The 26771-nt window shown below is 41.1% G+C and overlaps 1 protein-coding gene across 1 annotated transcript in view; it reads right to left on the bottom strand.

Moving 5' to 3' along the window:
• Positions 1–26771, bottom strand: part of ATP9B (ATPase phospholipid transporting 9B (putative)) — a 292171-nt gene that overhangs the window by 122460 nt on the left and 142940 nt on the right. The window contains exons 10-11 of the mRNA XM_065397949.1: positions 18861–18936; positions 5457–5533 (exon numbers count right to left, since the gene is read on the bottom strand). Of these exons, the coding sequence (XP_065254021.1) occupies positions 5457–5533; positions 18861–18936 (153 nt within the window). The remainder of the gene's footprint in view (positions 1–5456; positions 5534–18860; positions 18937–26771) is intronic.

Here is a 26771-nt window from a genome sequence, read left to right as displayed (position 1 = left end):
AAAATTCAAATCTTACATGATGCCATGCATGATGGAAGAGTTGTTACAGTTACACATAATATACTTTTAAAAACTTTTTTATTAAAAAACCCTAGAAAATACAGAAACTTATATTTTAAAAAAAAGGCAATTTAAATTTTTGAGTTTAGCACCCAATTTTTGAAAATGCCAGAATTTGGTTGCTCATGCAACCTTAAATCCCAAATCATGCAGTTTGTCTAGTATATTTAAAAATAGCCAAGGTTGTATTTTTTGTTGATTAAATCTACTCCCACATGGGCAAATTCAGAACTTTAGCTTCTACTTCCTGGATAAACTAGTCAATTTAAGCCAAAAATACCTGCAAAATACGATTGCAATAAATAAATAAAATAAATAAATGAACATTGTAAAAAGCACACTTGACATTCTAGGATGGTCAACTTCACTTCTAGACTTTCAGCTTCTAGAGAAAGGTTGACCACTGATAAGAATTTGCTCCATAAGGAGTAGCAATATCAGGCCATTTCTAATAACTTGCTATCCTCACAAGAAATGCTGGCAAACATCAGGTCCTCCCCTGACTGCTTCAGTTAATGGAAGTCTCTATCAAAACGAAGTCGTCTAGAAATCCTGTTGTTCTTAACCCATTCAGCAACTGCAGAAATTACTAAGGAACCAAGTGTACAATGAAATTGCAGGAGAAAAAGAATACAGGGCTTTCTAACACATATGGATCTTTGGTTGGATGCACCAAAAACTTCTTTGCAGATTCCAGTAGTCCATCATACCGTTCCTCAGTTCTAAAATATTAGAAAGTTTATGCTGCTTTCTTTGAACCAAGAAAAAAAGGATATCTAAAGACAGGAAAGTCACCATATCCTGCAAAGCTTTAGACACCTCTGTGGAGAGAGGAAGAAGGATGAGAAAAAAAGACTGTAAGGGAAGGAGATTATGACAGAGGTTCAGAAGTCTGGTCCTTGCGTTATTCCTCCCTCTCCAAATCCAAAGTTCATCCTTCCAGGGCAAATATTTGGGAGATTTCTCTCCAGGAAAGGAGATGTCCCTAGAAGATGAAGTCACCATAAAAGAGGAACAGAATTGTAACATCCAACTGCTTGTGATATTCTCTCAATGAAAACTTCTTCCTTAGTGAGTCAGGGCACGTCTTCACTACCCGCCGGATCGGCGGGTAGCGATCTATCTATCGGGGATCGATTTATAGCGTCTAGTGTAGACACGATAAAATTGATCCCCGATCACTCTGCCGTCGACTCCGGAACTCCACCGCAGCGAGAGGCGGAAGCGGAGTCGATGGGGGAGCGGCAGCGGTCGACTCGCCGCCATCCTCACAGCTAGGTAAGTCGACCTAAAATACGCAACTTCAGCTACGCTATTCGCGTAGCTGAAGTTGCGTATCTCAGGTCGACCCCCGCACCCCCCGTAGTGTAGACCTAGCCTCAGAATGAGATGGCACTTAATCTCATGCTCAAAGGACCACACATATAGGGAGAAACATTTCTTGTCTCTATACCAGAACCCCAAACAGCAAGAGAAGGCCAAGGTTGAAAATGTAATCTTGAATCAGGATATGCAGTAGCTGAAAAATAGGGATATTTAGGAACTACCACTGATGAAAGGTCTCTTTTGCCCAAACAACCTATGGAGAGGAACTCACACTGTCTGTGACTATAAGCTTCTATCTAGAAGCTAACCAGGAGTAAAGGCTGTCAGATCAAAGAGCCGAATTCCAAAGCTGAAGGTGGAGATGTTCAAGTTGGCTCTGAGAAAATGGACTTATAAACCACTTAGATGATCACTAAAAACAACGAGGAGTACTTGTGGTACCTTATCTAACAATGTGATATATGCCATCATGTGCCAGCAATGCCCCTCTGCCATGTACATCGGACAGTCTCTACGCAAAAGAATAAATGGACACAAATCAGACGTCAAGAATTATAACATTCAAAAACCAGTCGGAGAACACTTCAACCTCCCTGGACTCAACAACAGACTTAAAAGTGGCAATTCTTCAACAAAAAAACTTCGAAAACAGACTTCAGTGAGAAACTGCAGAATTGGAATTAATTTGCAAACATCAAATTAGGCCTGAATAAAGACTGGGAGTGGATCGGTCACTACAAAAACTAAAAACTAATTTCCCCATGCTAATTTCCCTGTACCGTTACTCACACCTTCTTGTCAACTGTTTGAAATGGGCCACCCTGATTACCACTACAAAAGTGATTTTTCCTCCTGTTGATAATAGCCCACTTTAATTGAATAGTCTCTTTAGAACTGACCCCCCACAACTCTCATCTTTTCATGTGCTGTGTATATATATCTTCTTACTGTATTTTCCACTCCATGCATCTGATGAAGTGGGTTTTAGCCCACAAAAGTTTATGCCCAAATAAATTTCTTAGTCTCTAAGGTGCCACAAGTACTCCTCGTTGTTTTTGCCGATACAGACTAAGACGGCTATCACTCTGAAACTAGATGATCAATGTTGACAGAAAACTCTAGAACTACAACTATCAAGAATTATCACCTCACCACAATAAGCAGTTAAACATTTATATTTTTATAATAAAAACTAGCAAAGAATAAGATAGGAAAAGTATTATGAACACTTGGCGCCATGAATTCTACAGCTGCAAAAAGAACACAAATTGGTCAGCTGGTCTGGGCCTTTATGACCAATTTGAAATATGCAGTTCTAGAGTCAGCATCTGTGATTCCCACCAGGGGTGCTCGAAATTTTTTTTTTGTAATCTGGTGCTAAAAACTGTAAACTCTATAGATAATGGAAGCCATATATTCAGTTGGTATTATTAGTTAAGCCAGTGGGTGCTGAGGCAAACCCAGCACTCCTAGTTACGGCACCCTGATAACTCCCCGCCAATGGCTTTACTTCTTTCCATGTTACCATGATTCAAGGCATAGCAGACTACCTCATGCGTGAGGAAAAGGAAAGTTCTTAACCTGAATTTCTGTGAGAGATGTAGCTTTTCTTAATTCACAGCATCTGTGCATTATCTAACTTTTAGTCTTTCTGCATAGTATGCTGTATTTTGTCTGAGAACATAGTTTAAAACAAAATCTGAACATGTCTAAGGAGTATAGCTTGCTTCTAAATATTTCCTTAATAGCGCTCACAATATGATTAACAAAGTTTGAATTTCATTCTGAAAAGGATGGACAAGAAAAATGTATCTTACCTTAACTAAACTAAAATTTTTATTAGACTAAATTAGGAACATTTTAGTTAAAACACTCAGGCAAAAATGGAGAGGGTAAGGTTCTATGACCACAGCAGCTGGTGGGCAGTGTGAAAAGGAGATCTCAATATTGACGCAAAAATAATAATAGCGATAGTATAACTTATTTTTGCTAATATTAAGACTTTACAAACTTAACATTCAGTAAAGAGGCAGACAAGAGATAGCTATAGGTAAGCTATAGCCAGGATACTTGAAAATATAACAGTACATAGTATATTTAGCTAGTTATGTTACAAAATATTAAAGCTAATCAAAAAAATTCCAGGAGGTTTCTATTTCTGTCTCCCAAGGACTAGCAACTGTATGTCTATATCCTTAGGCATAAACCCATGTAAAATATTCATGTTTTTGGAAGAGACCTAACTGTAAAAAGGAATGTAGGTTGTGTTATCAGAGCAATCAACGTAGGAGTAAAGTGGCACTATACAAACCCTTTACTTTTCAAAGAAAAATCCCTGCTTATGTCTTTAAAACGCCAAGAAAAACATGTGTAGTTGGAAATATTCTAAACCTTTTGTTTATTACTTAAATGTTAAAATGACCAATGCATTGGTGAAATGCATACTTGCAAATACGTTAACTAAATGTAAAGGTCCAAATATAATTTCCTAATATCATTGCTATGTAAATGGTAAAATGCTAAATGTACCATTCTGAAATTTAATGTCCTTACTAAATGAATTATTAATACAAGAAGACTTTAAAGTATAAAATATTTATCTTATTGGAAAAATTAATTTATTACTGGCAGTGCTCAAGTAACTCTCTTTACCTATTTCATGTCTCTCCTAAATTTGTTATTAAAAAAAGCCTTCTCTAATATCTATTTAGGCTAAAGAAATTATAAAATTTATTTAATTAAAAAAACTGTTTTGAGAACTAAAATATTGTATATAAAGTGGTGTTTAAACTTTTTGAGAACCAAAGTTTATTTCCTGTTTGAGTCTATTAAAATTGAAGAACATCTTAGAAAATTGTATGAATAAAAATAAAAGCTGCACTTTAACTTTAAAAGGTTATCTGGGATTTTCCCACCAGAATAACAAAAGCAATTGGAAATGTTACCAGTTCATTAGACAAAGTATATATGCATAAGGTGAAGAAGAACCTAAGGAAAAACTGTGAAGGTACTGGGCCAACAAAAGAGTGACAGCAACTAACTTTTTTTCTTTCTTTAATAATAAATAATAAAATAAACATGGTTGAAGACTGTGATTATTTTGCTTGGCCCCTTGATGGTATCCCATAAAGTATGTAAAAGAACTCCTGTAACTAAAATACTGAGAGTCACATCCCCTGAGATAGTCTCATGAATAACCTATATCAATAATTCCATCTTTGAAGTATGAGAAACAATTAGTAAGAGGTGGCCTACCGTTTCTTATTTCTCAAAACTAGATATTTTTTAGTATTTTTAAAAAATAAAATAACCTGGCATTGAGCAATTAAAAAAAACTACCCCTTTCCACCTCACAGCAAACAAGAACTTATACCATCACACAGTAAACGTGCGCTGAAAGACCACGCACATGCCCAGGCACACAACACTCAACTCCTCCACTTGACATCTTTGGAAGCAATCTCAGGAGGGAGAACCTTCTGTCATACACAAAACAAAAACTTACCTAAGTGTAACTAACCAATACCATTCTAATGTTAGATTAGTTCTGCATTTTTCCTGGACTGCAGTGTACACAAACTGAAACCTAAGCCTGCAACTACTTCTTTGTGGTGGACTTCTTTCCTCACGCATAGCCCCACTGAATCAGTGTGCTGACTTGAAGTCAAGGGGGCTCTGTGCAAGCTCAAGGGTAGGTGCACGGGGAGGAATTTGTAGGATCAGGGTCTAAAGCTACTGCAGGCATACGTTACTCTTGCTCTGTTTTCAAACCACTGTAATTTCATTTTTAGCTAGTCATTTTAAGATGTATTTCTGAAATGAGACTGAGAGCAATTTATAATATACATAATTAAGACACATCCAGTAGAAAGAACTCATCTGCTACACAAATAAATTTAAAATTAAGCCAGTTTAAAATACACAGTTTGCTGCACTACAGAATGGTATTGACTGAGAAATTTAGTGAACTGATGTTTTATGTATCTAATTTAGTACTTCGGAAAGAAAAAAATATTAAAAAGTTAGTAAAATGTGTTTAACAAGCAGTCATTCTAGTTATGCCAGCCTACCTTGTTCTTTGGATTGGATGTGTTCATTACACTTCGAGTCTCTTTTCCAGTGTATATGACAACACCAATTACTGTTCCTGGGGAAAATAAAAAGGGTTGATTATGAATGTTTTACCAATGGGTAGATGAAGAGTAAGATAATAGAATTAAAAACCTACAAGTAATTACAATCCTATAAACAAGCCACTTTTATAAGCAAAACCATCATAAGCGCACAAGTCTTTCTACATGTATAATAATATCTCACACTTTTGCATTTTAGCCATTGTAACAAAAGCTTCCTAGTATTAAAAAGCTAAAAATATTTCATGGACTGTATGACAAGCTTTGTCTAAATTTACTTTATTATGTTTATGTAAATCACAGCAGATGATGAACTGATAAATGCCATTCCACTGACATCACAGAGCATGGTAACAGCATTTCATGAACATCCACAAAAGTGATTAAACTCTTTCACTGATGTCAGTGAAAGTAATAACACACTCTAAATCTTTAATGGTTAAAAATACATTTGAACTTAAAACCTTTTTAAACAAAGCATTAAAAAACAGAGCATACACTATGTCCTAAAGACCCATTGTTAGCCCCTCACAGTGAATTCTGAGTTCATTCAACATTGCTGAATATCTTGCTTGTAGTGTTCTTGTAGCCATGTTGGTCCCAGGGTATTATAGAGACGAAGTGAGTTAGTATTGGTGAGTTAGTATTACCTTGTCTCTCTAATATTACTGTATATGTGCAGTTCAGTAACTAAAATCAGTGCAAGCTCTGCTGTCACTTACAAACTGGTAAAGATGAGCTCTCACATTTATTTATATCACCAGAACACCACAAGTAGCCTTATATTTGTAAGAGGCAAAAATCTATATAGGAGTACTTTGAGTTCCTCTTACCTTCCTTCAGTCAGTTTTTACTTATAACATGACAGAAAATCTGGTTAGCTATTAAGGAAAACTTAAAAACATTGTGGCACCTTAGAGACTAACAAATTTATTTGAGCATAAGCTTTTGTGGGCTGTAGCTCACGAAAGCTTATGCTCAAATAAATCTGTTAGTCTCTAAGGTGCCACAAGTACTCCTGTTCTTTTTGCGGATACAGACTAACACGGCTGCTACTCTGAAACCTTAAAAACATTATCACCACACTTGTATCACTATTTCTGGTAGAATATTGAACACTTGTCTTTCATTTTCCTGAGCACTGTAATTTTTTGTGACTGTAAAATATGAAATTAGTTGCATTTCAATGATATATTTGAATTGTCCCTCATTTTAAAAAAATGAAATGTTTCATAGCAACAATATGCTAAGCATGCCTTGCCTATTGTGGTGGCTTACCCTATGGCTTATCAGGAAGTTTAAGTGTGGGACCTACACACCTTCATCTCACAGGTTAATGAAGGCAAGATATTTTAAATTTTTATTTTGATATTTTTAAAATGACTTAATCAGGACCACAAGTATGGACTGATGTGACTGTGCTTGCACCATGGAAGACAATACACATTTGAAAGCATGTATTCATGTTAAAAAGGTCAACGGTAAGGGTGGCTTGAATTAAGTGAGTGGGAAAGCAAGAGGCAGCTGAAAATTCAGATGTGGGTAAAAATCTTGTATCCACATTCATTGCCGGTAATTACTAATGACCACCTAAAAATATTTACTCTTTTCTTTGAATACAGAGGGTCTAATAAATTCAGCAGAATAAGGGATTAGTCATACTTTAATGCTACTACTTATTAGATAATCTGGGTCTCTATAATATATCACTTGTCTCAAGCAACAGGTTATACATATTATTTTAAAACAAATTAAAATATATATCTAAAATTGTCATCAAAAGCAATACGCTTTTATTTTTTAAAATAGCAAAAGAAAAAATTCACCAATTTTGGAGTTATGAGAAACTTCTCAAATCTATTTTTGCTTTTCAAATAGCAGTTAAATTCTCGCTCTTTTATCCTTGAAGTAAAATCCCAAATCAGATCAATATTCCCTTCTTCTTTTACTAATTCATTATATCTACTTCATTCAAGAGATGAATGTGCCATTAATATTAGATACACATGATGGCAGAACAAGGCCACTTATAAATGTAAATGTACTCTAAACATTTCTAGAGTCATCAAGGCAAGAAAAAGAACAATAATTAATCATACTAGACACAATCTGTCTGAGAAGCAAGGAAAAATAACCAGCAAGCAACTTACCAGTTTTAAATTATGGTAGATATAGATCAGTATTACAGTAAACAGCTCAAAATGCAAAGGCCCAAAATTTTAAATGATCCATGACATCCAGGACTAATGCAGAAAGAGTTTTCTACACATTCTTTTCAGGCTAGCATTAATAAATCATAAAATAAGAAATTGAAGCTAATATTATATACATATAAATCACGCATAAAGTGAAAATTACATTTTATATATGTACAAGACAATCCATTTTTACATACAATAGTTTTCTCCAAAGTTATATTTATGTTACATTCATATACTGCATGGACACCTCTCATAACGTAGAATCCCAAGGCACTTTAAAAGCTCAAAAACAAAATATTCTCCTATAATTCTTGGTTTTAGAAGTTAATCATAATAGAATCCCATTCCTGGATATGTGCTCCCAGCAAATTACTATCTATATCAAAGGTCTAGCAAGTCTTGAAAGAGGAGGTCTGTTCAGAAAGATGACTCTCAACATGGCATTGCAAGGATCAATGACTTCCATACCAAATGTGCTCAATTTACAATACTGTTAAAATTCTTTTCTAAGTGGCAGCACTACAAACCAAAATGTCATGTTAGATTATTTTCTTTTTATGTATCATTCCCAGTTACAAAGGTTCGGCAGGTCCAATTATGCCCTGAATTACACTTGTACAACCCCATTATGTTTAAACTATGCTCTCAGCAGAAACCAACTGAGGTTAATACCAGTGGCCTTCTAGGTACCATGCTAGGGTTTACTTCAGGAGCTGGCCTCCACTATCACTTCACCTCTTGCACTGGCTGCAAGCTGCAACAATGTATTTTTTCTTCAGCTTTTTAAAAATTCTAGCTTGTGGGATAGCTCAGTGGTTTGAGCATTGGCCTGCTAAACCCAGGGTTGTGAGTTCAATCCTTGAGGGGGCCACTTGGGGATCTGGGGCAAAATCAGTACTTGGTCCTGCTAGTGAAGGCAGGGGGCTGGACTCGATGACCTTTCAAGGTCCCTTCCAGTTCTAGGAGATGGGATATCTCCATTAATTATTATTTATTATTATTATTAACCATCCAGGTCTGCAAGGCGCTGTAGGAGAAGTAAAAAAAAACCCAGATACTCACCAATGTCCCCAGTGGAAAAATCCCTTCCCATATGGTGGTCCAAATAGACCAGAGGTTCTCAAATTGTAGGGACCTTGGGGGAGGGGGGAAGGGGCAACTGGTGGGGCTCGGGGAGGGAATGCTACCTCTACCCCCTGACTCATCTCAGTGGGCCACCCAGCCTTGCATGTATAAAATGGTTACTCACCTTCTCGTAACTGTTGTTCTTTGAGATGTGTTGTTCATGTCGATTCCAATCAGGTGTGTGCGCATGCATGTGCACGTTGGCCGGAAGATTTTTCCCTTAGCAGCAGCCATCGGGTCGGCCTGTGTGCTCCCTGGAGTCGCGCCCCCATGGTGCCTAATATATAGGCCTGCCAATCCGCCACCCCTTCAGTTCCTTCTTGCTGGCTACTCCGACAGAGGGGTAGGAGGGTGGATATTGGAATGGACATGAACAACACACCTCTAAGAACAACAGTTACGAGAAGGTGAGTAACCATTTTTTCTTCTTCGAGTGCTTGTTCATGTCGATTCCCATCAGGTGACTCTCAAGCAAAATTAGGAGATGAGATTGGAGCTATCCACTGACTGGAGTACTGCCCTACCAAAGGCAGCATCATCTCTGACCTCCCTAGTAATTGCATAGCGTGCAGCGAAAATGTGCATCGATGACCACGTCGCCGCCCTGCAGATTTCCTGGGTGGGGATCTGAGCCAGGAAAGCTGTTGATGAAGCTTGTGCTCTTGTAGAGTGTGCCGTTACCAGGGGCGCTGGGATTCCCGCTAGATTGTAGCACTCGGTAATGCAGGCCACAATCCATGATGAAATGCTCTGAGTCAAAACAGGCTGGCCCTTCATCCTGTCTGCTACTGCGACAAAGAGCTGTACCGACTTTCTGAATGGTTTGGTCCTTTCTATGTAAAAGTCCAGCGCTCTGCAGACGTCGAGAGTGTGGAGTCTCTGTTCCCTGTTACTCGCATGAGGCTTAGGGTAGAAAACCGGGAGAAAAATGTCCTGGTTGATGTGGAACTGCGACACAACCTTTGGGAGGAAGGCCAGATGGGGCCTGAGCTGAACCTTATCCTTAAAAAAGACGGTGTAGGGTGGCTCAGATGTTAGAGCCCTGAGTTCAGACATCCTCCAGGCTGAAGTGATCGCCACCAGGAACGCGACCTTGTAGGAGAGGTGGAGCAGGGAGCACGTTGCTAGAGGCTCAAAGGGATGCCCCATGAGCCTAGAGAGGACCAAGTTAAGTTCCCAAGCAGGAACCAGTTGGCGGACGTGCAGGTACAACCTGTCGAGGCTCTTCAGGAAGCGACTGACCAGGGGGGTCGCGAAAACCGAGCGGCCCTGTGCCCGCAGGTGGAAAGCCGAGATGGCAGCCAGGTGTACTCTTATAGATGATAAGGAGAGACCTTCCTGCTTTAGGTGGAAAAGATAATCCAAAATCTGGGGCACTGAGGGTAGCGCTGAGCTGACCAGATTGAAAATCTCTTCCACTTGGCCAGGTACGTGGCCCTAGTGGAGGGTTTCCTACTGCCCAAGAGAACCTGTTTGACTTGTTCTGAACAGGAGAGCTCGAATGGATTCAGCCATGGAACCTCCAGGCTGTGAGATGCAGCGACTGCAGGTTCGGGTGCTGGAGCCACCTGTGATCCTGCAATAGAAGGTCCAGGAAGAGTGGCAGGGTAATCGGGGCTCCCACTGACATGTCCAGGAGAGACGTGTACCAATGCTGGCGGGGCCGGGCTGGTGCTATGTGAGTGACCCAAGCCCGGTCTCTGCGGATCTTGAGCAGGACCTTGTGGACGAGCAGTATTGGTAGGAAGGCATACAGAAGTGGTCCCCCCCCAATGGAGGAGGAATGTGTCCACTGTAGAGCCCAGACTGTGATTCTGGAAGGAGCAGAACTGCTGACACTTCTTGTTGCGTCGCGTGGCGAAGAGGTCGATCAGGGGACAGCCCCACCTCTGGAAGAGCGAAGATGTGACGTCCAGGCAAAGGAACCACTCATGGCTGTGAAAAGACCTGCTGAGGTGGTCCGCCAGCTCGTTCTGGACCCCTGGGAAGGTACGACGCCTGTGGATCAACTGAGTGCTCTATACAAAAGTCCCATAACCTGAGGGCTTCCTGGAACAGGGGAGAGGAGTGTGCACCCCCATTTGTTGATATAGAACATCGCGGTCGTGTTGTCCGTCATGACTGATACACATTGTCCTGCTAGATACGGGCGGAATGTCTGCCGCACTAGGTGTACCACCCTGAGCTCCCTGACATTGATATGAAGACAGAGATCCATCTGTGACCAGAGGCCCTGAGTCCTGTGGTTCCCAAGATGAGCTCCCCACCCCAAATCTGACGTGTCCGTTATTAGTGTCAGGGATGGCTGTGGGGCGGCAAAGGGGACTCCTGAGCACAGCTGCTGAATGTCTGTCCAACATAGGAGCGAGTCGAGGATGGGGCAAGGTAGGGTCACGATCCTGTTCAAGCTGTCCCTGGCAGGTCTGTACACTGACGGAAGCCAAGACTGCAGCGGTCGAAGCCTGAATCTGGCGTGCAGAACCACGTACGTACAGGCCGCCATATGGCCGAGCAGTTTGAGACAATTTCTCGCGGTGGTGGTGGGGAACTGCCTGAGTCCCTGGATCATGGCGTCAAGGGCCTGGAATCTTGCCTGCAGTAGGAATGCTCTGGCTTGGGTTGAGTCCAGAACCGCCCCTACGAACTCTATCCTCTGGACCGGGGACAGAGTCGATTTCGCCTCGTTCAGTAGGAGGCCCAGATTCTCAATGGTGGCTCTGATGAATGACACCTCAGCTTCCACCTTAGCCCTGGATCGGCCTTTGATCAGCCAGTCGTCGAGGTATGGGAACACCTGTACCTGATGTTTCCGCAGAAAGGCGGTGACAACTGCCATGCACTTGGTGAAGACTCAAGGTGCTGCTGACAGGCCGAAAGGGAGAACAATAAATTGGTAATAGGAACTGTTGACCACAAACCTGAGGTACTTTCTATGGTTTTGCGCTATTGCTATGTGAAAATACACGTCGTTCAAGTCGAGAGCGGCATACCAGTCAGCTGGATCCAGTGACAGGATAATGGAGGTCAAGGAGACCATGCGGAACCTGAGTTTCCTCACAAACTTGTTGAGGTCCCCCAGGTCCAGTATTGGCCTTAGGCCTTCCGTGTTAGGAAATAGCGGGAGTAGAAACCCTACTCCAGTGGACCCTCCTCCACAGCCCCCAGGGCTAGAAGCGATTGTACCTCCTGAATGAGAAGTTGCTCATGAGAAGGGTCCCAGAAGAGGGATGGAGAAGGGGGGTGGAAGGGCGGGATGGCACAGAATTGGATTGAGTATACCCTCTCTACCATGTGAAGCACTCAGTGGTCCGAAGTTATATGGGACCATGCACAGTAAAAAGGGGATAGTCGGGAGGAAAAGATAAGGCAAGGTGAATCCAGTCTCTGGGCTGGTGTGCCGTCCTCGACCACACCTTCAAAATGCCAGTTTAGGGCCAGAGGGCAGGCCTTGATTAGCAGAGGGATGTTGTCTTCTCCTACCGCTCTGGTTCCTCCTTCTAGAATTGTCCTGGCGGTTCTGCTGCTGGAACCTTTGAGGAGATTGTGGGCGGAATTGTCTCTGCTGAGTGGCGGGGATATGCAAGCCCGGGAGTCTTTTAGGCTGTGGAGCGGTTTGTCAGTCTTTTCTGAAAACAGAGTCTCACCCTCAAATGGAAGGTCCTGAATCATTTGTTGGACTTCGTAGGGTAACCCTGAGACTTGCAACCAGGCCCCCCGTTGCATAGCCACCCCCTGTCGCCATGACTCTTGTGGCAGCGTCTAAGGCTGCCTGCAGTGAAGCGCGGGAGACTAATTTCCCTTCTTCCACCAAGGCGGTGAACTCAGACCGAGAGTCCAAAGGGACAAGCTCTGTAAACTTAGCCATGGAAGCACAGGTATTATAGGAGAACCTGCTCACAATGGCCTGCTGTAGCAATACGGAGTTGTAACCCACCAGTGGAGTAGATTTTTCTACCCACGAGGTCCAAGCGTTTAGCATCCCTATTCTTTGGGGAAGGACCTTGGAAACCTGGTCTCTCCTGCTGGTTAGCCGCATCGACGACGAACAAGTCTGGAGGCGGATGAGAGTAGAGATGCTCAAAGCCTCTGGAGGGGACGAAATACCAGCACTCATTGCGTTTAGCAGTGGGTGTCAGAGAAGCCGGCATCTGCCATAGAGTTTTGGTGGTGTCCACCACCGTCTTTATGAGGGGTAACACTACCCGTGAGGGCCCCAAGGGTGCTAGGATGTCCACCATGGGATCCACGTCTTCAACCACCTCCTCGGCCTTGATGCCCAAGCCTTGGGCAGCCCTGCAGAGCAACTGTTGTAGAACTCTGTTGTCCTCTAATGCAGGAGCTATGGACTTCCCTGCCAACACCTCGTCCGGTGACAAGGAGAAGGAAGCGTGTGCCGGTGGTGGAAGCTCCCTACTGTCTGCCCCGGACGGGTCACGTGACTCCCGGGGCAGCATTGGAGGAGGCGGTGCCGATGATGGTGCCAGGGTCATAGGCGTCATAGCCAACATCGGCGTTAGCATCAATCTCACAGGAGGGAGCTGCATTGGCACGCTCACAGGAGCTGCCAGTGTCGGGGGGCCCGGTGCCGACATCGGCACCAGTGCCGTAGGTGCCTGCATCGAAGTCGACATCGGTGCAGGCCTGGGAGACGGGTGTGTCGACGTCATAAAGGCTGGTGCCGAAGTCAGAGCCGGGCACGGTGCCAGAGTCGTTTTACTTCACAGCAAATATCAACCAAATATAAGAGGGATCTGCCCCAGAAGAAATCTCTAAAAGTGCACAGCCCATAACCTCCTACCCCTTATGGCAGAGTTTGACCTCATACCACCTTCTGAAGATCTAGAAGCTCTTTAAAATATTTGAGTCCCCACCTGCTAAACAGATTCTTGCCCCTCCTGGCTGGTAAAGGTTGGTGCAGAACAATTGTACCCAGGCTAACATACATTCTGAATGCCTCTTTTAGAGAAGAGATCACCCTGGAAAATAGTATAGTATGATCAATCATGAAAAAGCCAACAGTTGATGAAGTACACTTAATCTATCACTTCTCTCTCCAATCATCCATTTCTAGATGAAATCATTCAGAAAGCAAAATCAAAATTCTAGCTTCATGTAATATCTGCCAGTATCCTGGATACTTTGCAGTTGGGTTCCACAGCAGAGCACAGCATAAAGACAGTGTTGGTAGCACTGAAAGAGAACAGTTAGAAGTCACATATCAATGCTCACACTAGTTGACCTCTCTTCAGCTTTCCCATACTGGGTCACCTGCATGACATACGTGGACATAACAGTGCAGCACTGAAATTTGACTCCAAACATTCCTTTCTAATGGGACCTGAAGTCCATCTGAAGGTCTCACAGGAGTCTACACTGTTCTCCCCCTTCATCAACTTCATGAGACCATTTGGAGAGGTGGTGAGACATTTGTTACCCTCAAGTCCAGTGGTACACAAACTATTTTAATGAGCTATTACATGTTTTTGTTAACACTTCAGCTTAAGATGACTTAGTTCTCAAATTTCTTCAGAATTCTTGGATGAATACTACAAAGTCCTGGTGACTTGTTGCACCTTAGGGCTTGTCTACACTACTGCGTGGAGTCGAACTAAGATATGCAACTTCAGCTATGTGAACAGCGTAGTTGAAGTTGACGTACTTAGATCTACTTACCGCGGTGTCTTCACTGCAGTAAGTCGACAGCTGACGCTCTCCTGTCGACTCCGCTTGCACTCCTCCTTCTGGTGGAGTACCGGAGTCGACTGGAGAGCGCTCAGCAGTTGATTTATCGCATCTATACTAGATGTGATAAATTGACCCCCACTGGATCGATTGCTGCCTGCCGATCCAGCTGGCAGTGTAGACAAGCCCTTATTGTATTCATTTGTTCCAGCATTTCCTCAGTCTGACAGTACTTAAGCATTATTAGACCTGAGGTAGGTAGCATCCAGTATTTTCTTTGGTGAAAAATGATGCCAAGAAATCATTTAACGTCTCTGCAATGTCCTTATCCTCCTTAATCATTCCCTTTACTTCCTGATCTGATTATCTTGTAGGACTCTTGCTTCTGACATACTGAAAGAATTTCCTCATATCTGTTCTTGGAAATTTATTTGCTCTTCAAATTCTCTCTTTGCTATCCTAATTATTATCTTACACAATAGCTTATGCTCTTTTTAATTGGGCTCACTAGGGGTGGTTCTCCATTGTCTGAAAGATATCTATTATGTTTTAATAATCTCTTGAACATTGTCATTTAAAGAGTGTTTTCTCCTGGTCCATTTTGTCTACAGATATTCTTACATCTGCAATTCCATTGTGATATGTTTAAGTATTTTAATATCCTCATTCTTTTACTTTAGGGACTTTGATTAGCATCCTCAATTTTTTCAAATTAGCTTTTCTAAAGTTTAGGATCTCAGCTGTCTTTTGGTAAAATATTTCCTATAGGATCTTGAGGGGACACACACTGAGGTAGCAATTAGGGTTAAGAATCTTGTCATTTGTTCTGATCATAAGAGTTCCCTGGACAGTCTGTGTGTGATCCATATATGATTTACTGTTGTTTATTTAGAGTTAAGTACACGCACAAAAGAATGCCTATCCTGGGCTCTACATGCCCCTGGTCAAATGAAAAGCACATATAAATACAGAACAAAAATAAGAGGATATTTCCCCCATGCTCTGATACATACAAGATGGCAAACACTATTACAAGTCAATCAGACCAGAATATCTATTCACTAAAATTTCACAAAAGAAATGTCATCCCCAGTCTTTTCAACACTCCTCAAAAATACGCCTGCTCAGAACTATGGATTATCCATAACTGGGAAAGGGCAGCAGCCACTTGCTAAGTAATACAGATTGAGATAAGCACATAACACTGGTGTTGTACTCTGCACTGGTTCCCCAGTGAGAAAAGTTCAGTTTAGGGTCTCTGAATAGATATTCAAAGCCCTCCATGGGATTGTCCAAGCTATCCAAGAGATCACCTTCTACCCTGAGCCTCCAATAATAGTTGCATTCCACTGGAATTAAACAACTGTCAACCAACAGGGAGAGCCTTGTGAGTCAAACCTTCCACAGGAGCTGGCACTAGACTATAGAAGATATCGCCTGTACAGATAATGATCGCTAACCTCACGGCATTCAGAACTTAACGAGCAACTCATCTCTTCAACTTTGTTTCTCTCCTCAATAGCTCACCGACATACCACACACTTTTTCTAAACAACTATTCAATTTACACCAACAGACAAAAAAAGAAGAAAAGACTAACTGATTTGTTACTTTCTTTTTAACACTCTGAAGGCACTCAGATAGTGTATCATTGGGGGTTAAGTACATAGACAGACATGCAGACAAATAGGCTAGTCAGTCAGGTGTCAGACCTGGTATGAAAGTTCTTTTCCAGTTATGCAATTACACAGACAGCACCTTTATTTTTTATCTGTGATGACTTTGCAAGAGTGATACATGTCCTTATGATCACAAAGCTCCATTAGTGTAATTCCCTTTTAATAAGTCTCTCAGCAGGTCTTTCTCAATGATTACAGTTCTTTCAGAATATAGCACTATATTGGTTCACAGTTTCAGCTATCCTGGTCATATTATACCTAGCCTGCTCCGTTTACTTAATAGAGCATACAATGGGCTTTTTATTACAATTTTTTCATTTTTAAATTGTTCTCTTTTTAAAAGGAAACTGACAGGATCTCAGTAAATACAATAATAAAACACAGTAAAAGATGAGTGGTTAAATTTAAAATGGCCCACCTAGTTTTCAAAACCTTTAATTGTGAAGGCCCTGATCACATTCACAATCTCTTTCTACGCTTATTCTTAAGACTTTGCATTCATTCCCATTTTCATGAAATCACCATGATTTCCTTTAGCCCTAACCAATGGAACACAGGATCTCTACACCTAAGCAAGCAGACTGAAAATGCAGTTAAGCTGTACATGATTTGGGATATAGAGCCAAAATATCCAGTAGAAGCAAAAGTTATACAACTAACAGAAAAAAAAATCCCTTCTAAAATCTCCACTCAATACATTAAAGTTACCACACACTTGATATACGTGAGCACACATAAAAGGTATATATCTACTTAAATATACATAGGATGCCATTAGCAATGGTTTACATTGACACACACACACACACACACACACATATATATACATACACACACACACACATATATACGGTATACATCTTGCAGATACATGCTGCTGATACCGGTCAGGGTCATTTGGAGGGTCAAGGTCAGGCTAGGAAAGAGTGTTTAGGGAATTATGTGGGGAATACCTCAGAAACCTTCAGCTCTGGTTGCTGCTGTCCTGACAATTTTTAGAGGAGAAAGACCACAAATCAATAGTGCGGAGGATCAGTAACAGAAGTCTAATGTAAGTGTATAAGGGATTCGATGCACAGTAGATAAGGTGCGAATAACCCAGATTGCCAGTGCCCATCAAAATATTTTCATATGTAACATTTTAGAATAGTTTATTAAAAAACGCACATGTATAAAAAAGCTGAAATAAAGCCCAAATGGCTATGGATTTTATGGATTTTCACTGAGTTGACAAAAGGCACAATCCTGACACAAATCCCTTCAATTTTTTCCCTGCTTGAAACCATTGGGATGATACAGCAGGTCAGTGAAAAGGTCACCAGATATTTTTTTTTTAAATGGGCAAAACAATGTATTTTTCTCTAGCCTTGTTCTTGGAAATAGTGAAACTGTTTTGGCTGAAATTTCCCCCAAAAAATTCTGCCTGAAGCAGACACCAAGTATGGAACATTTCAGCCCAAACAATTCAAGTTTGGTACTGTCATGAGCAACAGAAACAGGGTCTTATAACGGGAAGTGTCAGGCAACCTTAATAACAGGGCATGCTACGAGCCACACCTATAATTACAAAACCAGTTTTCTGTGTTTCATTTTAGATACTCAACAAGAAAAAGGAAGATGGAATGCTGGCATTCAAACAAACAATGACAGACGGTCTTCTATCTACTTTCACTGTGAATCTCCACATTTTTAAAAGACTTAGTTTTCTCAGTTTTTTTAAAATTTCAACATTCCTGAAAGGTAATACACACTAAACTTTTGGGGGGGGGGGTGCTCACGTGTGCGCGAGTGCATGGACGGGGAAATAATTTCCATCATTGTTTGGTCAGTGTAAGCACAACAAAAGGGGAGAGGAAAAACATTTTTTTTTTTAAATTTGATTGTACAACCACAAAAAAATGGTATGAGGACTCATGGCCCCTAAATGAATTATCCAAAATTACTTTAAACTTTTAAAAAAAAACTGACTAGATTTCCTGTTTGCAGGATTTTTTTTTAAAAAATATTAGTATCAATACAGTACAGTGTTTAGGTATTGTACGATTAAATGAAAACTCTTATGCAGAGAATGTTCTACATTTCTCCGATTATTAATTAATACACCATTTCGTCTTATGGACTATCTTTTACAATATATGCAAGTAAAGAACCTGAAATTTAGTGAAGATTGGGAACATCTATTTTTATTCAGTGCTCAGTGTGCACTACCATTAGTACTGCACTTTAACTGAATTTTCCCTCAGGGTGTAGTCTCAGAAATTTACAATAAGTTATAATACACACAAAATGTCATCACACACACTTCAGTAAGAGTCTGCATTAAGCTAAAGGGGAAGAATTACACAGGAAGTTTCAATTAAAGAAAGTAACAGGTGAGCATTTAAGGTACTGTGCAAAGGACAGCACAAGTCAAACAACAAACCCACAGTACGGGATATTGTTAAGGATAAAAAAGAAAGACAATAAGTAAAGAGTTAGTAGCAGGAAGACGTATTTGGATATAAAGTTAGAAAGTGAGACTCGGGAGCAATAGAGACATCATGAAGAGTTTTGAAAACCATTAATAAGTTACTTTGTAAAATAGGATATATTGCTGCTGAGGAGCTTTTAAGTACATCATAAACTTTGACACTGCAGCATGCATCACTGCTCACCTGAAGCAACAACGGTGCTTGCCCATAGTGTATTTTCTATGCTGAGGCTTTCGTGAACAGTTGGATCACTGTCTTCCTGTTAAAAATATGAACAACATGTAAATCAACAATACTCTACTATCCAAGTTTATAACTAGAGATTTGAGGCTGATGCCAGATCACACACGAATAAAAGCAAGAATAAAAGCCTGTCAAATAACTCTCCTGTACCCTCAGGCCAGCCATTCCACAATAGTATTCATTGTATATGGATTTTTATATGTATGTAAGAGAGGCCATCTTCCTTAGATATTCAAGTGAAATACTTCATAGATATTACAGCCAGAAGGGACCACTAGATCATCTAGTCTGTCCTCCTGTATATGACAGGTGATTACATTTCACCTAGATACCCCTATGATGATCCTAGCATGCTACAGAAGAAGGCAAAAAAAACCTGAAGGTCCCTGCCAAACTGATTTGAGGAGAAATTCCTTGTTGATCCCAAATCTGGCAGTTTGACCTTGTGCATAAGAGACACCCTAGCCAGGCATGTAAGAAAGATTATTCTCTCTACCACCTCAGAACACTGGTGAACCCTGTCAGGTGCCTCATCTCTAGCTTTGGCAGATCTCTGATGCTTCAGAGGATGCATCAGAATGCATCTAGGTGGTGAGGATGGGATATCCTTCCTAACCCCGGAGGCAACTGACTGCAGTCCTGAAGCATGAGATTTTATCATAGTTACTGTCTTAATGCAGAGCTGCAAATGTAATGAGCATGCTGAGGACAATGCAGGCAAATCTGTTTTCTCTGTAGCCCATGAAAAAAGGGGGATGAACAGGGGAATTAATAGATTCACAAATTTCAAGGCCAGATAGAACCACCATCCATCCCAATCCCATCCTAACGCGCATATGTGCAAAATTTCCTCCAGAAACTTGATTAAAGCATATATTTTAGAAAGACATCTATTCTCATTCTAAAGACTCTAAGAGATGATGAATCCACCACCTCCCCGCTAAGCTGTTTCAGTGTTTAATTATGCTCACTGCTAGGAAATTGTATCTTATTTCAAAATAGAATTTGTCTAACTTCAACTTCCAGCCATTGGATCTTGTTTTGCCTTTGTCAGCAAGACTGAAGAGCCCCCCCACTACCAGATAGCTTTTCCATACGTAAGTACCTAGAGACAGTGATCAAGTCACCTCTCAACCTTCCCTTCGATAAGCTGAATAAGTTGAGCTCCTTTAGATTCACATCATAAGGCTTGTTTTCTGGCCCCTGGATCATTTTTGTGTCCCTCCTTTGAACTCTCTTCAGTATTTCCATACCCTTCTTGAAGTGTGGAAGCCAGAATTGGACCCAGTATTATAGTAATGGTCTTACCAAGAATGTGTACAGAAGCAGGATTACTTCCCTTCTTTTTCCTGGTATTCCCTTTATACATTGAAGGATCACATTAACCCTTTTTGCCACTGCACTGAGAGTTCATGCTGAGGCGATTATCAACTATTGATATTTGATACCCTGAATGTGACTTTATTTATGCTCATACAGAGTCCCACTGAAGTCAATGGGGCTTCACAGCAGCATAGGTGTATACCCACGTGGATCAGTTTACAAAATAAGGACCTAAGTACATAGTCACAGATTAATTAAAATTACTATTACACAACAAAAAGAAAATGAGTTGCTCTATTCATTATGATCATGTTAGTTACCTTTTATTAGTAACTTTTTATTTTTTTCACCACTTTCTTTGTAACTCCAGTGACAAGACAGCAACCTTAGGTAGTTTTATAATTCTTAATATTCATATGTACACTCTTACATAGCTAAAGTACACATTTAAAATCTAATAGGAAAATCTATCCATGGTTACCTGAAAATTTCCTTTCTTCAAGTAATAAGGTCCACAGACCCATCAAAATAGGTATTCCAGTCTGCTTGCAGCTTGAGGGCAGAACCAGACCAGTCAGTAACTGGCAACAGAGGAATGACCTATCTCCTGAAATTTCCTCCATTTGAGAATTTCCACAGCCAGAATAATTCAAGTTTATTTTCTTAAATTCTAAGATCATATTCAATATATTTTGAGGCAAAAATCACAACAATTTCTCTTACTGCAGCATGGTAAACTTCACCTGCTAATGACAACACACACAAATCCTTGAAAAAACGAGGAGTCCTTGTGGCACCTTAGAGACTAACAAATTTATTTGGGCGTAAGCTTTCGTGGGCTAAAACCCACTTCTCTCTATATTCTGGAGGATCCATTTGTCTCCAGGCTGGGCCCAATCTGAGGAACTTAATTTTTGAAGAAAGGAAATGTTCAGGCAACCACAGATAAACTTTCGTATTCTTCATGCCAAGATCCACAGATCTATTACAATGGGACTTACATAGCAGTGTGGAAAGTAGAATCATCCTTTAAATGTAGGCATCCAAAAAGTAGTAGTTTACATATAAATATCTCTTCCATCTTCCTTTATGGGTGGAGAAGACTTTTGTCAAAACAAAGGAAATGGCATTAACTAAGATTAGAGGACCCACATATAGAATTAGGTGAACTAATGGACATCTAGCAGATTTCAATACAGGAGATAGCACTACTCTGCCCTGGCAGTGTCAGTGCTCTTAAGGACTAAACTTTGATGCTTACCTGAAAGAGGAAGATTTCTTGAACATATTTAGGGAGTGAAATGCTATGACAGTTGTGAGGATTACCTGTCTGAATTAAAGGTATAAACTCTGTCTCATTAGAGAAAGCTCCCACCTTCAAAAAAAAAATCAAATCTGATTGGAGACAATAGCCACCAGGAGGACTACTTTAAAGGGCTATGAAATATATTGACACCTGCTGCAAGGGCTCAATCTGAGGAGTGTTGTAAGGAGCAGAATGAGGTTCCAAGGTCCTGTTCTATGAACTTGCAGGAGTTGATGTCCTCAGGAAGCTTTTAAATTTTGGGTTTTGTACAAAACATCCTCTTTTTGCCCATGTTAACAACAATATACCACACAGACTTGACCTATTTGCTTGGACACTCATATAAACACAATTAAGTCCTCCAGGGTTATGGTGACTCAAAGGTATGTTTCATTGGTTTAACATAGTAGTACGGACTGAAGAATTTGTTCTATTTGTTGACTTCTCTTTTGGGGTCCATGAGAGCAATAACACTTCATCCAAGTATTCATTTAAAACTTGTCTGGTCCTGGATGGAGGACTGATCTTGCAATAACTGACCTCTTCTGTAAGACAAAGACATCTGAAGATCCAGCGCTAGGTTAAGCAAGTTTGAGCACCATAGCCTCTTATCAACTGGTAACTCATGTACAAACAAAGCCGTCTTCTCCCACAGATGGAATTGGTAATGGGCCATCACTGCCTAGTAAATTAGCTATTTTAATCCCAAGAGAAGAAGAGAATACCTTTCTCCCAAGAGTATCCATCTTCTTCCCCTGACTAGCCACAGGAACCGAATGGGCTTGACCAGACCTGAACTTATTACTAGTTGCAGTAACCACCAAAGAAGGTGGCATGAAGTGAGCATGAAAATATGCAAACCCCTCATGAGGTATCTGACAGAGTTTGTCCACTTTCTTAGAGGTAGGTTGGCAAGAAGCGGAGGTAGGTAAAATGCTGTAGCGGGTTGCAAAAGACCATCCAATATGGGTAACAGCATCCTATTCCTGGGAGGAGCACCATGAATGTCAAATGCAGGATGTGATGCCTTTTTCACAGTAACCAAAGGTAAGTTCAAAGTGGATGCAATGTGACCCACTAGTTCACGCAATTGCAAAGCCTCTTGAGAAGGAGATAATGCAGAAGCAACACCCACATGCTCATCAGGCGACAATTCAGGAGCTAAGTCTGAATCAAATTAACCTTCCTCAAAAAGAGGAGCAAACTTCTCATCCTCTTCTTCAGACAAAGCGTAAGGGACCACTGACTGAGTTGCAGATGGATCTGATGGAATCAGATCCGAAGATTCCTCAACCGCTGGATTTTTAACAGTCAGAACATCACTTCTCCATCCACAAACTGGATGATTCAGAAACTCCTGTGTAGGAGCCCAGTAAGTCCACAGAGCCCAGGACTTCCAGTCTCTCCAATAATTGGAATGTAAGAATATACCCCCAGGAAGAGGTACAAACTGTCCAGAAGACAGAGAAAATCCAGACTTGGGTGACAAATGTGGATGGTTTAGATGTTTTAACTCTTCCTTTGTCCTCTTCAAACTGAAGATCTGATCTCAAATCTGCTACGGATCTCACTAGAGATAGCAATGGCACCAGAGGATGCGGTGACAGAAGGTGAGGAGGATCCTCCTGATGATTCTGTAGGAGTCTTAGAAGGAGGAGGCAAAGATGGATCTGGAGAAAGACTCACAATATCTTCTATTTTACTATTCTTTTTAAGAGAAAGGGATATAGCTCTCAGAACCCACAAAGCCTTTCTCTTCCTCTCCAACAATGGTCTCTCTTTCGGATCAGATGAACACACAGATGCTGAACGATGAACATCATCTGTCACAGTAATAGTCTTTTTTGGATCTGACAACAGCCCGGGAGTTGGAACAGACAATGGTGCTGACCTTGCAGGCTTAAGCATTACTGAATCCAGAGAGGCTTAGCTCTGTAACCCTGGACTGTGAAACTGAATGCAGAACTGATTTAGGTTTCAGTCAGAACTGCAGAATATGTATCTGAATTGGATAGATCCGGTAAGTCTGACCCACCGGATCTGGCACTGTTCACAGTGGCCCTCTTCTCCCTCACCTTTTTCTTCTGAGTCAACACAGCCAGAACTGGGGGCTTGGTCATAGGCTCCCTAGCCGCCATCTGGAAAGATGGTGCCTTTGACATCCTAACAACCACTATGGAGGCAAAAAAACTGGAGGGAACTTGATGAGGCAAAGGCATTCCCCTGCCATCAGTGACTGACAAGTTGAGTTCTGCCCCTAAGCTGCAAGCAGACTGAAGTGTCAGATCTGTACCAAATCTGTGGACCACAGCATGAAGAAGGATTCTGAGTTTTAATAGAAAGAGGGAGATTATATTGATACAACAGTTTAATTTTTTATTCTGTTAATCTTGTATTGTGAGATGGAGAAAACCAATTGCACCAGTGTAGCCTTTTTCTTTGCAGTATATTTTTGTGCTTTTGTTTTTGTAAAGCTTTGAATATACTAACATCAGACATCAGAAGAAAAGAAAAGCGTACATACACGTCTGTGAAAATGCACAAGCAATTATACAGTGGCTTTCGTCAAGAGCTCTTTGCTCTCTAAGAAAATAAATTTAATATGTACCTTTTAAAGTGCTGTCCCCATGTTTTAAAAGTGGATGGCAGAGATAAAAAGATGAGCAGTGTTCATGGAAAGCTGGATTTTATAAAGCCAACTGAGAAGAAGCATCTCATCCCATGTCGGCTAGCCTCTCTTCACCCCAGACAGGCTGCCTCTTCTAGCTGACAAGTGAAACTACTAAGCCTCTTTTTTCTGCTGCAACCACAATATGTCCAGGCAGCTGAACCTCCTTCCATTCATGTCTTACTTGTCAAGATACTGACTGGTGCTGAAACTCACCTGGCTTCCACGTGCTTCTCCATTCCCGTGACCATTTTATTGCCTTTCCTCTATTGCTGCTTGCTCCCTACCCAACCTGTCTGACTCTCCCTCACCACTGCCATTCTACCCCAGGCACTGCACATCCCAAAGTCCAAAAATAAGCCATTATTTACTTAAGTATAAGAAAAGCTCCAGGAAACATTTAGGGTCTGATTTTCAGGTTTGCATATGCAATTCTATTGCCTGTATACATGTACAATTTGTATCACCTCTGTACACAGGTGTTACTGTTAGAAAGGTGAAAGTGCACAGTTATGGATAATGCTTAGGTAAGGAGAGGCCAGGATGAGCAACACTGAAAATCAAAACTCTAACCTCGATTATGGAGTGGAAAGATAAATGGATCTTAAAACCCACACCTTAGCTAAAGAGGATAAAGACTTGAGGATGAGTAGAGCAATCCATGAAATTAATTCTTTTTTTCCCCACACATGCTACAATTAAGTTCTTCTGAGGGAGAAGAGTTGATTTCCCAGAGTCCCAGATGAACCTCACCCTAAAGACAAAAATTTACAATTCTTTAAGGTCCCACATAACAGGTGGTAATAGAAAGATACCTGTGGTGATCTTGCCTTACATTTGAGAGACATGAATGGAGTGGATTGAAGAGAACGTGTACTTGTGAGATCAGAGAAACAAGAACTGAGGTTGGAACTTAGAGTACACCATTATCAACTCTGTCCAGTTATACCTTTTTAGGGAATTTCAGGGGAGTATGCAACTGGAGAAAAGATTGAAAGAAACACCGTAGGGAACTAGAAAGATTTTGTACAGGAAGTGAATATCAAGAAAGGAAACTCTTTTAACTTACGAGACAGACAAAATCATCAGGAGAGTTCCCCATCTGTTGAATATCATGAAAATAATCCATCTATCCTAAACAGCTGCTGATATTGACCAAATTTAATGTACAAGACAATAAAGAAGTTAACAGAAAATCCATTTTGCATGGCTTAATCCCAAAGAACAACTCTCGGACATAGCGAATGCAAAAGATGACTCAAAATGGGTGCATCATCGTCTCTCTGAACCTGTAAAACCTAATCTCATACCACCTAACACAGTACAATCGGACCTAAAGAGCTAGTTTATTGTCCCTTAGTAAAAAGTGTGACGTTTAGGTGAAAACACTGGGAAAGTTAAAGACTATGATGGAATTCCATCATCACATAAGGGCCAAGCTGTACACAGTACCGTGTGCGCTTGCAGAGGAAGCAGTGGGGCATGTAAGACACTCCCTATATCATAGATACCAGTGCAAGGAAAAGGGAAGCAACCTCCACAGAGCCACTACTCACTCTTCTAAGTGGATAGGCAGGAAGCGGGCAAGCAAGGGTGGGTAGTGTGTGCAGCTTTAGCTCCTCTTCGCACTGCCCAGTGCAGTTGTGCTGGCATGCCAGGGGAAATATACTGGACCAGCTATCAGGCTGGCTCAGGGTATGCTCTTCCCAGAGCTGTGGAAAATCTGACTTAGTCACAAACAGCTATCTAGTCTGCTCATTGGGCAATGCACAATGCTTGTGGCAAAGCCACAATTTAAACCTCAAGAAAGAAAAATTCCATACATGGAGAATTGGCCACTAGGACACAGACTAGTCTCATTACCGTAGTTAACTTAACAGCTACCAAAGGAGACAGCTAATAGGACCGATATTCGCCAAGTGTTTCAAAGATGCTCCATCAGTTTGTTCAGCACCAGATTTGTGTCCAAAGAAGGTAGAGGTTCAAGAACATGTGGGAAGATGTATGGTACCCATCATTTAAGCCCTCTTGTAACTTGGCTGCCCAAAGATAGAGGTTCTCTTGATAAGGAGATAGATTTGCCCAGTCACAATAAGCATGCTAACTGTGCTCACAGCAAAACCACATTCCTATGATATAAGCAAATTATGGAAAATAAAAACTGCAGCTGACAGAGGGTCAATGACCTTGCTGGATACCCATGTCACAAACCTCATTACTTCAGGGAATAGTGTTTTCTCACTAAGTATTTAAATGGCTTCTCAATAAGTACATACCCTGAGCATTCCCAAGTCTGGTGTGCAAGATGGTACTATACTGCAAGTCACCAGACACAGAGATTTTGGATCAAAGCTCAGGATTTGGTCCAGTTTCTACCAGAATATCCTGGAGATTTAACTGATAAAAAAGAGGCTCTCGAGCCATAAGCAGCAGATCTTGGGAACAAAGTGAATCAAGCATAAGAAGCAGTTTTCCGTCCCCCATCATATCTTCATCTTGAAATTGGAGGAAAGAAGAAACAACCCCAACTCCAGGTCAGAGTGTCAGGGATCAC

Source organism: Emys orbicularis, chromosome 2 (genome assembly GCF_028017835.1).
Source record: "Emys orbicularis isolate rEmyOrb1 chromosome 2, rEmyOrb1.hap1, whole genome shotgun sequence".
Classification (NCBI taxonomy): domain Eukaryota; kingdom Metazoa; phylum Chordata; order Testudines; family Emydidae; genus Emys; species Emys orbicularis.
Note: the sequence above shows the minus strand (reverse complement) of the source record. Positions and strands in the feature narration are given on the sequence as shown.